The sequence below is a fragment of the Lutjanus erythropterus genome, chromosome 14 (genome assembly GCF_056507025.1).
Source record: "Lutjanus erythropterus isolate fLutEry1 chromosome 14, fLutEry1.hap2, whole genome shotgun sequence".
NCBI classification, from domain to species: domain Eukaryota; kingdom Metazoa; phylum Chordata; class Actinopteri; order Lutjaniformes; family Lutjanidae; genus Lutjanus; species Lutjanus erythropterus.
Genome location: NC_139330.1, coordinates 5,884,571 through 5,896,993, shown reverse-complemented (window position 1 = coordinate 5,896,993; position 12,423 = coordinate 5,884,571). Strand labels below are relative to the sequence as shown.

At 37.7% G+C, this 12,423-nt stretch overlaps 1 protein-coding gene across 1 annotated transcript in view; it reads left to right on the top strand.

Annotated features, from left to right (window-relative positions):
* The window catches only part of lmbrd1 (LMBR1 domain containing 1), an 80,187-nt gene extending 74,214 nt beyond the window's left edge, over nt 1-5,973 (top strand). The window contains exons 15-16 of the mRNA XM_084736505.1: nt 3,913-4,004; nt 4,400-5,973. Of these exons, the coding sequence (XP_084592631.1) occupies nt 3,913-4,004; nt 4,400-4,510 (203 nt within the window). The 3' untranslated portion in view covers nt 4,511-5,973. The remainder of the gene's footprint in view (nt 1-3,912; nt 4,005-4,399) is intronic.
* Nucleotides 5,974-12,423: the final 6,450 nt, after the last annotated feature.

The window sequence follows — 12,423 nt, the reverse complement described above, 5'->3', positions numbered from 1 at the left end:
GTTTGAATTACCATTATATCATATGGAACACAATTTTAAAACTATGGTAGGCTAGTTTTTTTGTTTGTTTGTTGTTGTTTGTGGTAACCTGTCTGCTTCTGCCTCTGTTTGCTGTATGAAATCCTGACAGAGAAAAAAGTAATTTTCTGTCAATAAAAAACAGTTTTCTCAAAATGCATGGAAAGAAACCATTAAAAACAACCCAACATGATGCAGCAGTAAAACTTGGTACTCTTCAGATTAGATGAGAAACAGTGAGAAGCCTGGTCATGTAATGGCTCCTCAAACGAGCCCTTGGACAGGGAAAAATTACAAAGCTGTCTATTTTATTACTTTATGTTCATGTAATAATTATACAAAAACAAATTAGATGGTAATCTGCAAAAACAAAAGAAGAAAAACAAAGCAGTGATCAATTTAACCCAGACAGACATGATGACTCTAACAGGTTTCTAGTGTAGTAGCACTTTGATAGCAACAAAAACAAGAGGTGAGCAGAAATTTGATTTGGTAAAGAAGTAAGCTGCTGCTCGTTAAATCAGGTTAGCTGAAAAGTTTTCATACTTATTGCCAGTGGACTCTTCTCTCTACTGTACGACGAGCACATCACAGGTAAACAGAAAGCTTTTCTTAAGATGGATGGACAGATTTTAGCAAGACGTCAATCACAATATAGCCATTGTTATAAATACAAGGAACAATGAGATATCTTCCACATATTGTTAACACGGTGAGAATCAGACATCAGGGCTGCCTCCTGACCGTCGAAGGTTTGAACCATCAGTCGAAGATCCCTCAAGTCGACTGATGATTCGAACGACTGAGATTCTTGAGTCCAGCAGTCTTTTTTTTCCCCTTTGTCAGTCAGCGTGCAGAACAGTAACAGGATAAACAGATAGGAGCTTACAAAAATACACATGGATAATATTTCAATGAGGAATTATAAATTAATCAAATACTGTTTGTATTAGCTGCCACGCTTATTAAAATAATCCTTATGAGAACATGCGCTTTACAACCCAAGTCTCAAAATCACCACAAATCACGAAACCAACTCTGATGGAAGCAGAGAAGAGTGATAGAAACGAAGCACAGGTGACGCGCTGTCAGCCACGTCACCCCAGCAGACCGCTGAGCGTGTTGCTTTAATTTCCACTGACAGGCTCAGATTGTTATTCTAAGTGTCTGACAACATTATGGAGAGGATCACTACAGTGAGAGACCTTTTTTAAGGAGTAAGACACGTTTTGTTTAACCAGAAACAGCTGTTTTATTGTTCTTGCTAAACTGACCAGGCTCCCTTTACAAAGCTGTCAGTTTAAAATCATCATCATCAGTTTCATTTAAAAGCAACAGAAATAAAATAAAACTCACCAAAACCATCCTGGTTCACCTTTCTGTTAGTCCGGCTCTGATTTGGTTGAAATAAACTCTTAATTCGCAGCATGAAGGAGTGCAGAGCGTGCAGGGCAGCCAGGGAGCGAAGCACTTTTACTTTCTCTGACAGTATGAAAATCTGGATGTTTTCACATCACAGATGACAAAGACAGGCATTAAAATGTGAGTCTTATAACTGATAAGGCTGATAAAGGAGTTCAGTGTGGTACACCGAATGGCCAAATCTGATTTGACTGAAAAAAACTCACCTAACCTACCAAACATATATAACTTAATTTTACCATCTTATTAATAATTTGATTATCACTTTATACATGTGGGTAGAGTACGTGAATGTCTGAAATTTTATTTGAAATGTTCTTTCCAAAAAAAATCTTGAGAGCGTAAGAGGGTCCCAAACAAAGTTGCATTCCCTTTACCTCATCAGAGAATCAGGGTTACATGCATAACCCATAACCTATGGTTCACTGTCTTCAGAATTTGTTGGTGTCTTGTTGCGTGTCTGCGCTTTTACCTTTTGCCTTTTCAGTGTGTAACACTGGATATATTTGATGTAAGGCTCCATTAAATGTTGCATCATTCCTGCTTTATCTATTGGTGAGACTATATTCACATTGACAGTGACATGGCTTTCCTCTTTTCACAAGACTGGTTGTCTTCTTTAGTTACAGTGACAAAACTGCCTGAGGCACTGCTCCATGTAGTAATAGCCGACTCTTCAGTGAGTGCAGACCCCTTTATAACACAGATGTATAACAAGTGCTACTCTTGTGCAATTATAAACATCATGTAGCAACAGAAAGAAAGAAGGAAATCACATCTCCTCAGGCAATATATACGTATTTTTTCTTTTCTTCACTCCTTTTCCCCCTTATAATTCCTCCTTTCCTTCCTTCCTTCAAGGGTTTCTGTATCAGTTAATCAAGAACAGAAGAAAAGGCATTATGGTGGAGGAAATCTGAGGATGCTGTGATTTAGCAAAGTTCTTAATTAAAGACATTTACATTTTTTATATGTTTTATATGAATGCAAACTATGAGAAATGTATATTGAAAGTAAAAGTGACAATGTGTGATAAATAATTCTAAACTCATGTTCACTTACTGGGCTGTTCCTTAAGATTTGGGCCATATCCCACAGCCCTCTTCTTCAGTAATGTCTTAAAAAGTGAACCTTGAGAATTTTTATGACGGATGTGTTTTCTCAAGGTCAAGAATGAACCTGTACAACAATATTTTAAGTTCTACTTTTTGGGAAGGACAGCTGTATTTCTGTGAATCCTGCCAATTTCCTTTAACACCACTTCTAAAGTGGAACAAGTTCATGACATGCCGCTGGCATCAAAGGTTGTGAGACTGTCCAGGGTGGTGCTGAACAAACATGCATGTGAGTAAAGAGTGTACACCGGAGACTAGAGGAATCCTCTGCACTGTAAAGCCAATTGCACTCTCTTTTTGCAAGTTGCAGTTTTTTCTTTGTTTTTTAAGAAAAAGTGATACTTTTTGTTTTCATTTTGTTGGGTAACAACTAATTTTCAAACTTAAGTTTCTTATTTTTTAAGATAATAAAGCAACCTTGCCAATCTTGCAAAAACAATAACAAGTTGAAATTCCACTTGGTCACAGATTAATTAAGTATTTCTGAATGTGAAGACGTGACAGGTGACACAATGAAAAGTAGAAATTAGACATAACTGTGACAGAAATACCTGGTATGAAAACAGTCCTAGGTGGACTCAAAATCTGTTCAGTAATCAACCATCTACCATGCTGAATACAAAAGTGAATATTTTTTCTTTTCATTTCATTTATTTTATTCATCAGAACAACACACATTAATCAACATTTCTGTAAATGTGCCAGTGTGATCCAGCTGGCTGTTTTTCAGCTACAGTCCTTTGGCAAGATGTTTTGAAACATATAAAATGATAGAAAATTCACAGAATAAAGACAGCAGGACATCATAAAGAACGCACAACACAACAAGAATCCTCAAGACAGAACACGAGACACGCAGATCAACAATAAGCAGCAGAACATCAGTACAATAACAACAACACAGCAACAACAAACACTATTTTAGCACAAATGGCCAAGCTAGCAACACATGAACACACAGCTAAGCAGCTGTGACCACAACTGTCTTTTGTTCCATACACACATGCAGAGCAGCAATAGACACTGGATATAAAATAAAATACAACAATTTTTCTGTTGATCTTGATAAATTGTCATGTAAACACATAAGCAGTGCAGCACAGAGTTAACCAGGTTGTTTGTAAAATAAATTAAATCATACATACCCGTGCAGAGCTGGCTGCTGGCAACTGGCACATAAGGAAGGTTAGCAGCAGGTTAGCCAGTAATAACAAAATAATATTTATGAATAATGTACAATATAGATTAAAAGTATGCTGTTCATTGTATTTACTTTTAGATGTTTGTTTAACTTGTTTACACAACAACAACAGCGAGATTAACCAGGATGTTCTTGTGTTTTCTCTGTCCCTTTCAGATCAGTGCACTGTGACAAGATCCTACCTTTTCCTCCACAAGTTCTGGTTCTTCAGCACCATCTACTACTTCGGTAACTGGGCGTTCATTGGGGTGAGTCCGAGTATGTAAATAAAATGCCATCGCCTTGATTTTAACTTGAGTGGTAATTGCAGGAGACTGTTCTTCGTAAGAATAAACAGCGAAGATAGTTATTTTGTATCTTTTGAACAAAGAAACATTGACAGAAACAACATCTATAAAACATTTAATTCAGTTCAGAAGCAGTTCAAGAGTGTTTTCTTTTGGGACGAGTGTGAGAGCAGAAGCACATAATTTAATTTCTGCTCAGAAAAAGGTTACTGGAAAATGATTTTCCAAGACTGCACACAGCTAATCTCCTCAGCAAAACATTTAATAGCCTCTTTCCCGGTGCTGTTGATGCATTCTATCGATCAAATGATCCTTATGAAATATTTCCTAATGCGTGCTGTGCTTATTATTTTTAGGCTTTCCTCATTGGTCTGGTGGTGTCCTGCTGCAGAGGGAAGAAGTCTGTGATTGAAGGAGAGGTGGAGGCCGATGACTCAGACTTAAGTGATGATGAATATGTGCACTGAAAATCAGAAGCCACTCAGGCGGGTTTGTAAATATTCTAATCATAATTTAAAGGGACTAGAAAGTACAATTCCATACACAAAACATTAGCGGATGTCAGTAATTTATCATAATTGAATTTACTGCTTTTCCTTAGTTACTGCAGTGGCGTCTGGTGGATTCCAGCCTTGTTTTGAGTTGACACATCCCTCCACTTAATGAGACCGCTCAGACTGATTGTTGTGTCTTTCTCAGTCAATATTATTGATGACTTTGGGATTCTGGGAGCGTCCTCCAACTCAATCCTACCTTGAGAATTCACTTATCAACAGTTTGAAACTGACACAAATTGGTCATTTTTCTACTGGAGGAGACACACTTATTGCAGCAGCAGAGACAGAATCATACGCTGCTCCAAAACCTAATGTGGAAGCTTTATTTGGAGACAGAGGACGTAAACTTGCTTTTTTAAAATTCTCTAAGCACTTTCTAGACCCTTTAGATGGTTACTTTGTGACAATATTGATAGTTGGCCTTTTAAGATAAAATAATATGAAAACCTGCACAAACTGTTCTGCTTGCTTGTTTCCTGAAAAGTTAATTGGTATAAAAAAATAATGACTCCTAAGTGTTGACAGCAGTAACATTTTCTAAGTTAGCTTTTTTTCGTCTGAGGTCCTATATAATGCTATAGGGGTTGCTGCTTTCTTCCCCTCCGTGTAGATATTTGCAGTCTCAGACCATTATTTAAGAATATGTTCCTGTACTTGCATACCTGCACTGTGTGTGAAATGTAAAGGACCAATTGCGGCTGACATGTTTGCAGAGTTTCAGTTATTTTCAGTTTTTAATGAAATGGGTTCAACAGCTTTTTGCTCTCTGCGTTGGAAGAGCATGAGAAAAAAAAATAAATAGAATTAATCAAAGATATGGATGTAATTTTCTTTTAATTAAGGAGTACTTCTCATTTTTGCCAGTGCTGTAGAGTTCATCAACAGCAGACTTGTTACATAGAACGATTAATGCCTTTTTGAGCTGTGTTTGATTTCTTTTCAGTGTATTTAGCAGTATAAGTGTCAAAATGAATACAAACTGTTGATTTAATTAACTGACAGACAAATATCAATATGAATGACTTTCTTTTTTTCTTTTTTTTAATTTGGAAACCAAATGTTTGTGCCTCATGAATGTATAGTACCATGATGGGCACACACTACCATATATTTTCCCCTGAATTAGCCTGACAAGAATCAGCCTGGATCTCATGTTTGTGCTTTGAGATATTAGTCTGGTCACCTTCACTGAGAACCAGAGGAGCCAGCAGCTGGACAGATGATGATGTGGTCAGGTGACGCTGACAGAAGCTGCATCACATGTAGTTTTCATTTGTGATTGATTGAAAAGAATGCTGTTGTGGAAGATGTGTTAATATTTAATGATTCCTGTATTTAAAGAAATAAAACACCACGATGATGTCAGTCATTTACATTGTTCAAAGTGAGTATGTTCAACAGCTCTGCTATATCAGGCCCACGGTGTGAGTCTGACTTTTTCTTTTATTAAAGCCGGTACAGTTCCTTACGTCTCAGCACAGGGAGCATCTTTTCAGCAGCTGGGCAAGTTTGAGTCAAAACTATGCACAGCTATTTTTCATTACCGCTCCCTCCCTGCTCTCAAATACTCCCTCAAACATCTGATCATTTCTCATACTGCTGTCCATAAAACATACTGGCTGTGCTTTCTATTGAGTCCTGTGAAATTTCTCTCTCTCTCTCTAATACAGTGGAAACCACTTATCGTGATCACGGTTACATCGATCAGCTGCTTCTATTGATCAGAAAGCTTTGGACAGAATCATTTCTGTACTAATGCTGTTTAAATAAGAGTCTTTTCATACATGAGGACACATGGAAAACAATTTTACAAGTTCATTGATTATATATATATTTTTAACTTTATTCCCATGATACTTTGCCTCATGGTAACCCACTTTCAGCTGCTACCCGAGGCTGCTGCTGCATGAACAGTGAACTCATGGCAGGAGTGTTTGAATGTGTCTGCAGCAGCTGTACTTCTGGCCTCTCTTACAGACGAGTACAGAGCACTGATAGATGTTTTCAGGTGTTGTTTTTGATCAGTTTATCCAGTTAGATGTTTGTGTGAACATTTGTCATAACTGGCGTAGGAATTCTTGAGTTATGGCCAAAAATATGTTTTGTGTGGTCACTGTGACCCCGACCTTTGACCTCCAAATTCTAATCAGTTGATTCTCATATCCAAGTGGACATCTGTATCAAAACTGAAGTAATTTTGTCCCAGTGTCCCTGAGATATTACATTCACAAGAATGGGTGGGACATGAGGTCACAGACACCTGGAACTTTGACCTTTGACCTCCAAATTATAATCTTCCACGCGCCAAAAGTGGACTTCTACAACAAATTAACAGAAATTCCACTGATGTGTTCCTGAGATATGGCGTTCACAAGAATGGGACGGAAATTAAGTAACAGTGTTCTTAAGTTTTGACCCTGACCTTCGACCTCTAAATTCTAATCAGTTCATCCTTGAGTCCAAGTGGACATTTACCAAATCTGAAGGTGTTCTTGAGACACATGTTCACAGAAATAGGACGTACATTCATATAATGCCTCATGCCACGATTCTCACTGGATTACAGGCATAAAAATCGATCTTAATAATGATCCACTCAGTGATCAGTTTAAGCTGAGCTGAACAGGCGTGACCACTTCATCACACATTTTTGAAGAATAATATAAAAAAAACATTCAAGTGGCCTTTAATTCTGTGTTACATATATTTATCTTCATCAAACCCTGAGTGTAATGACTGCTGTGACAAAATTATGACCACACGGAGATCAGATTTGTCTAAATCTATTAAGGAGCTGCAAAGTACATAAGCGCAGTCAGTAATCCTGTGAGAGAGAAAGTGTATTCTGCTGTTCAAAGCTCTGGTTTTGACACTTAAACAAGTTTTAGAATAATAAGGACATGTATCAAATGAAACTGACAGTTAAATGCATCCCTTCTCGGATTAGCATATAACTACTCAGCGCTTGCTACGGATGGATTTGCATGAAATTTTGAGTGCGTGTCCAATTAGAGTTTGTGGTATGCATACCTTGTCATAACTATTGTGCAAGCCTGCTTTGAGTTAAGCCATTATGTGATATGCCACCCCCACATACACTAATAAACCAAATAAGCCTTGAGCCAAAAACATGGAACCCTAGAACTCTAGCAGAGAGGATTGTGTGATCAACATGTCAGATCAGAGGATTTTTGCTGTTCAGAGTACAACTTTGTCTTGTCATGCACCCTTATTCAAAATCCACTCGTCTCATTTTTCCTTCCTTCCTGCATCACATTTTAGGCGTCTCTTGCTAGTTTGTTTGGGAACAATGAACACTTTTTAATGAATAAATGAATGAATTAGTGCAGGGAAATAAAAATATTTTGCAGGAAGCTTCAGTTTTAGTAAGATCTGCCTGGGGGGCATATAAAACATGCATTTGATTTGTCACAATTTGTACAAAATTGTATAATTTGTACTGGTGAACGTGATCAAAATTGATCCTAGATTCAAGCTTTGATATAATTTTGTTCGCTCGAGTATTTAATCTTCATTTGATTGTCTCGACCAACTGTTTACACGTGTGAAATTTGCAGGGGCACCCCATGATTGTAAGGGGATATTTAAACCCTAATTGCTGTGGGACTCATGCTTTTCAGTCTTCAAGACTAAGACTAAGAAAACCTAACCAGAAAACTGCCCACTGTTTGGTTGTCTGACAGCAGATGAAAGTCTTGTGTTTTTTCTGAGGCAGACCCTGTTTTCAAATAAGGTAGAGATGATTGTGTGGAGTACTGTAGATACCAAGAGGAATTACAGAACAGTACGGGCATTGTCAGGGGCCTCTGTACCCATCATCTATCTTACTGCTCCACAGGATGAAAGACCATAATGCATTATACAGTGCATGGTAAGTACCTGCTGTGTGGAGTCTTCCAAAGTTTCTTTTTTGTTGAGGATTTCAGAACTTCTTTTCCAGTGAAACTACCCCAGAAAGTACAGTCATAGTTTTCCAGTTAATTATAGCTTTAAATATAGCCTACTTACTTTCTGACGCATACAGTTACTAACTCCCTGCAGTTTGTCTCCAAGTTGGCTGATATTTTTTGCCGATCAAAATGTCTGCATTAAATTATAATGTTACAGTGGATTTTGTTATCCTGCCAATTTCTATTTAATTGTAAAATGTTTTCAGTGTTGAAATTCTATTATCAATGCTTTTCCTCCAGCTGAGCTAAAACCTGGTGTCTAGTCCTTGAATGGGCAAGCACAGATAAATTTCCCATTTCTTTGTCTCAAACATTATATAAATAATTAACATTTTACTTTAATATTTTGGATACAAATTTTTTAAAAATTAAAAACAAAACAAAAGAAAAAACAGCAATAATTATTCAGGTCTGTTTTAAGAACATTAGAAACTATTATAATTTTTGAATAAATGCTTACTCATGTTTTTAAACTAGCATCTCCTCTGTGGTTCTCTTGCACTATCAGGTGGCAAAACTACTAAATACTCTTAACAACTTCACTTCTCTCTTCCATGATGAGCTACACGTCCTGTGTTCTATGCCAACCCTAACCATGTCCGACTGTGTGCTATGCAGGGCTTGGAAATATAGGACCTTTTTGTTGTGTTCTTATTAAATGTGGTGCCATATAAATATGAGGAAAAAACATAGGAATGACCCCACAGATGTTTGATACAAGACTAACAACAGTTATACCAGCAGTGCTTTGAGCTAAACACCATGTCTTGACCATCTTTAACATGTTACCGTGCTAAGATTTACTTCTATTTCACAGCAGCCATTTTGACATGATTTATTAGAGCAAACACAGGTGTTACCAATGATACCGATTAAGGTTCAGTCAGAGAGCTGCTGTCGTGCATGTTGGCTGACATTAAAGACTCTGCTACACCACAGGAAATGGAAAATAATGTTCATTTTTTTCATTTGTGTTTAATCCCCTGAAAAGCAGAATGGTCAAATTTTCATTATCTTAGAATGAACCATTCATATCTTCAGAGGATGTGGGTCCTGTGACACAGAGTCCACTGTGTTTCTACAGGAGCTCAGAACAGACAAACAGGCTTCTCATCTCTTTCATGAGTTTGGCAGCTACTAGGCTCTCCTACATGCAAGCGAGGTGTCTGCAAAATGCAAACCTTCTAAAAGATGCCACTAAATCCTACACACTGGTTCTTGAATTAGTATCAGTGGTAACACATCTGTTTACCCTGTTGCATATCAATATGGCTGCTATGAAAAAGGTCTTTCATAGAGCTGAGGCTGATGGGAATGTCATTAGTTTTTAGTCATAAATAAAAAATAATAAACGTGATCATGGTGCTCGCTGAAAAGTTAGTGGGTCACCCAAAGTTATTACAGTTATGGGGGTGAACTTGCAACTATTTTGTCAAACAATACAACTCTTCCTTTTTCATTATATCCCCCCTACATTTGCTGTGAGTGTTGCTGTGATTTTCGGGTGGCCTCTAGACTTTCCCCTGGGCTCTGGTAACTCTTGTGACAGGCCCTTGATAGACGAACCATTTGCCTTACCCCTCAGTCAAACCTCCAGGGAGGAAAGGACGAAGGATCAATGTGATTATGTCGATTCAGTGTTTGCAGCCCCCTAAGCAGGTTAACCTCTCTGCTCCTATGGGCCCGTGGGACTTGCCACTCACTCCCAAATGAAGACTTGTCCACCAGCCTTGTCAACATGTCCTAGCACCATTTACCAAAGACTAAATAATACAGCTTTCCATTTTTAGACACACAATACATTTTGTCAAGCTTCTAACAGACACATCTGCAGAATGGAATTTGTGCATAAAAATTGAAATATTCTGCATTGATTTTCAATACACGTTGGCACACATTTTTGCATTTTAACTTGTCTATTTATGGTCTTGCAGGGACTGTTGGCGCAGACAGAAAATGATAGAGCTAATCATTTTGTCTGGAGACTTATTTGACGGCTGTCAAAATAAAGGTGGAAGTGTGTTTCACCTTAATACATTGTGCAGAATTGTTGGAGAAAACTACCACACAGTTAAAAGGAAAAAAAAAACATGAACTGAGCTGCATGATGTCTGCAGAATTTAGATCACAAATACTTTTAAAGCCTTTTCTTTGAGGATCATTTGACACAAATGGAAAGGAGATGATAGAACTGTCACAAATAGCATTTTAGACCAACATAAAATAGGCCCTTTCAGACACTTTAATTTGCATGGTAAAGTTTGTCATGCTCAGCTGCTGGTGAGTCACTCCTTACGTGGCACACTCATCTGACAGTAATTCACCCAGTAGAGCTGATGAAGAACTTTGATCCCATACACATTTAGAGCTCCACATTTAAACACCATTAGGACATATAAGCACATGGATCATCTCTGGAGGCACTATCTGCTCTTATCTTTGTTCACACGATATTCATTTTGTAGAAGCAAACCTCTGTCAGCCATGCATTCATTGAGCAAATGCTTAAATTTGTGGAAAAGAACATAAATTTCATAAGCTGTGTGCCTGGTAAATGAGAGGAATGCATTCAGTAGCTTATGTCGTGTCAGTGTGCTTTCATAAGAAAACCTTGGCTATTTCAAGCACAATGGTTTGTTTACTTGTTAAAGTGTACAAGACTAATTTTCCAGTGTAAAAAATGAATGGTTTTATTTTACAATACCAGTATTTTCTACAATACGGTTCTGATTGGTCAAATACAGCATTCAGCAAGGTCTGTTATTTCTGTAGAGCATTGAAGAACAGGCTGTTGCTATGGTCACAGAGTCTGGAGGAGCAATAAAATAACTTTTAAATTAATATTTTGTGTCAAGTTATGGTTTTTTTTTTTTTTGGTAAGTAATACATAACAATCAGGATATTGTTCAGTGAGCAGGTCATTATTGGAAAATAAACCTCTTCAGGATGATTCAAGACCCCGCCGCTTCACATCAGGGTCCTGCACCCTGTCGGGGGTTTATTTAGCAATAATGACCTGCTCACTGTACATTATTTTTTATGCAGTGTATTTCCTACAGTAGATGGTAGCTGGCATGCCCCCAGCAACAAAAGGCATGTTAGACACCCATAATCTAAAGTCCACCTAAAAAAAAAAAAAAAAAAAAAAAGTCAAATTATGTGTATGCTATATATAGAATATTTTCACCTCTTTGCTGTCAGACAGACCCTTCTGATGGGAAACCGCAACTGTACAAGCCAAATATTGCTTTCTCCAAACCAACCAAACTCCATAGCCAAAATCATTCATTTTACCTCACAGAACAGGCGAGTTTCTGGTCTACTGCTGCCTCGATCTGTCGGTTCATTTGTGATATTGTGTGACTTCAGTGTTTTAAAAGAGTAGTCTGGATTCACCGAAGTCACACAGTAACACAAACAAACTAACAGATCAAAGGCAGCAACTCCTGTTCTGCAAAGTAAAATTGCTGATTTCGCCTGTGGAGTTGGTTTGGAGAGAACTATATTTGGCTTGTGTAACTGCAGTTTTCCTGCAGAAAATGTCGTCTGATGGCGAAGTAAAGCAATGAAACACATACATATATTTAAACTGATACTGACTTTTTTTCAGGTGGACCTTTTTTTAGGTGGCTAAAATATGTTTTCCTGCTGATCTTGTCCATAACAGTTCATTTCTTTGCTTCCTACACCAGTACTCCTGCTGCCTCTCTACACTGGGCAGATGTCGACCACAATCTACTGTAGATGATACACTGACTATCAATAACATCAAATAATCTGAACCATCCCTTTAATAATAGTCTTAACTCTAAGAAGACTGTAGATTTTAAAATATATGTATTTCATGTCTGT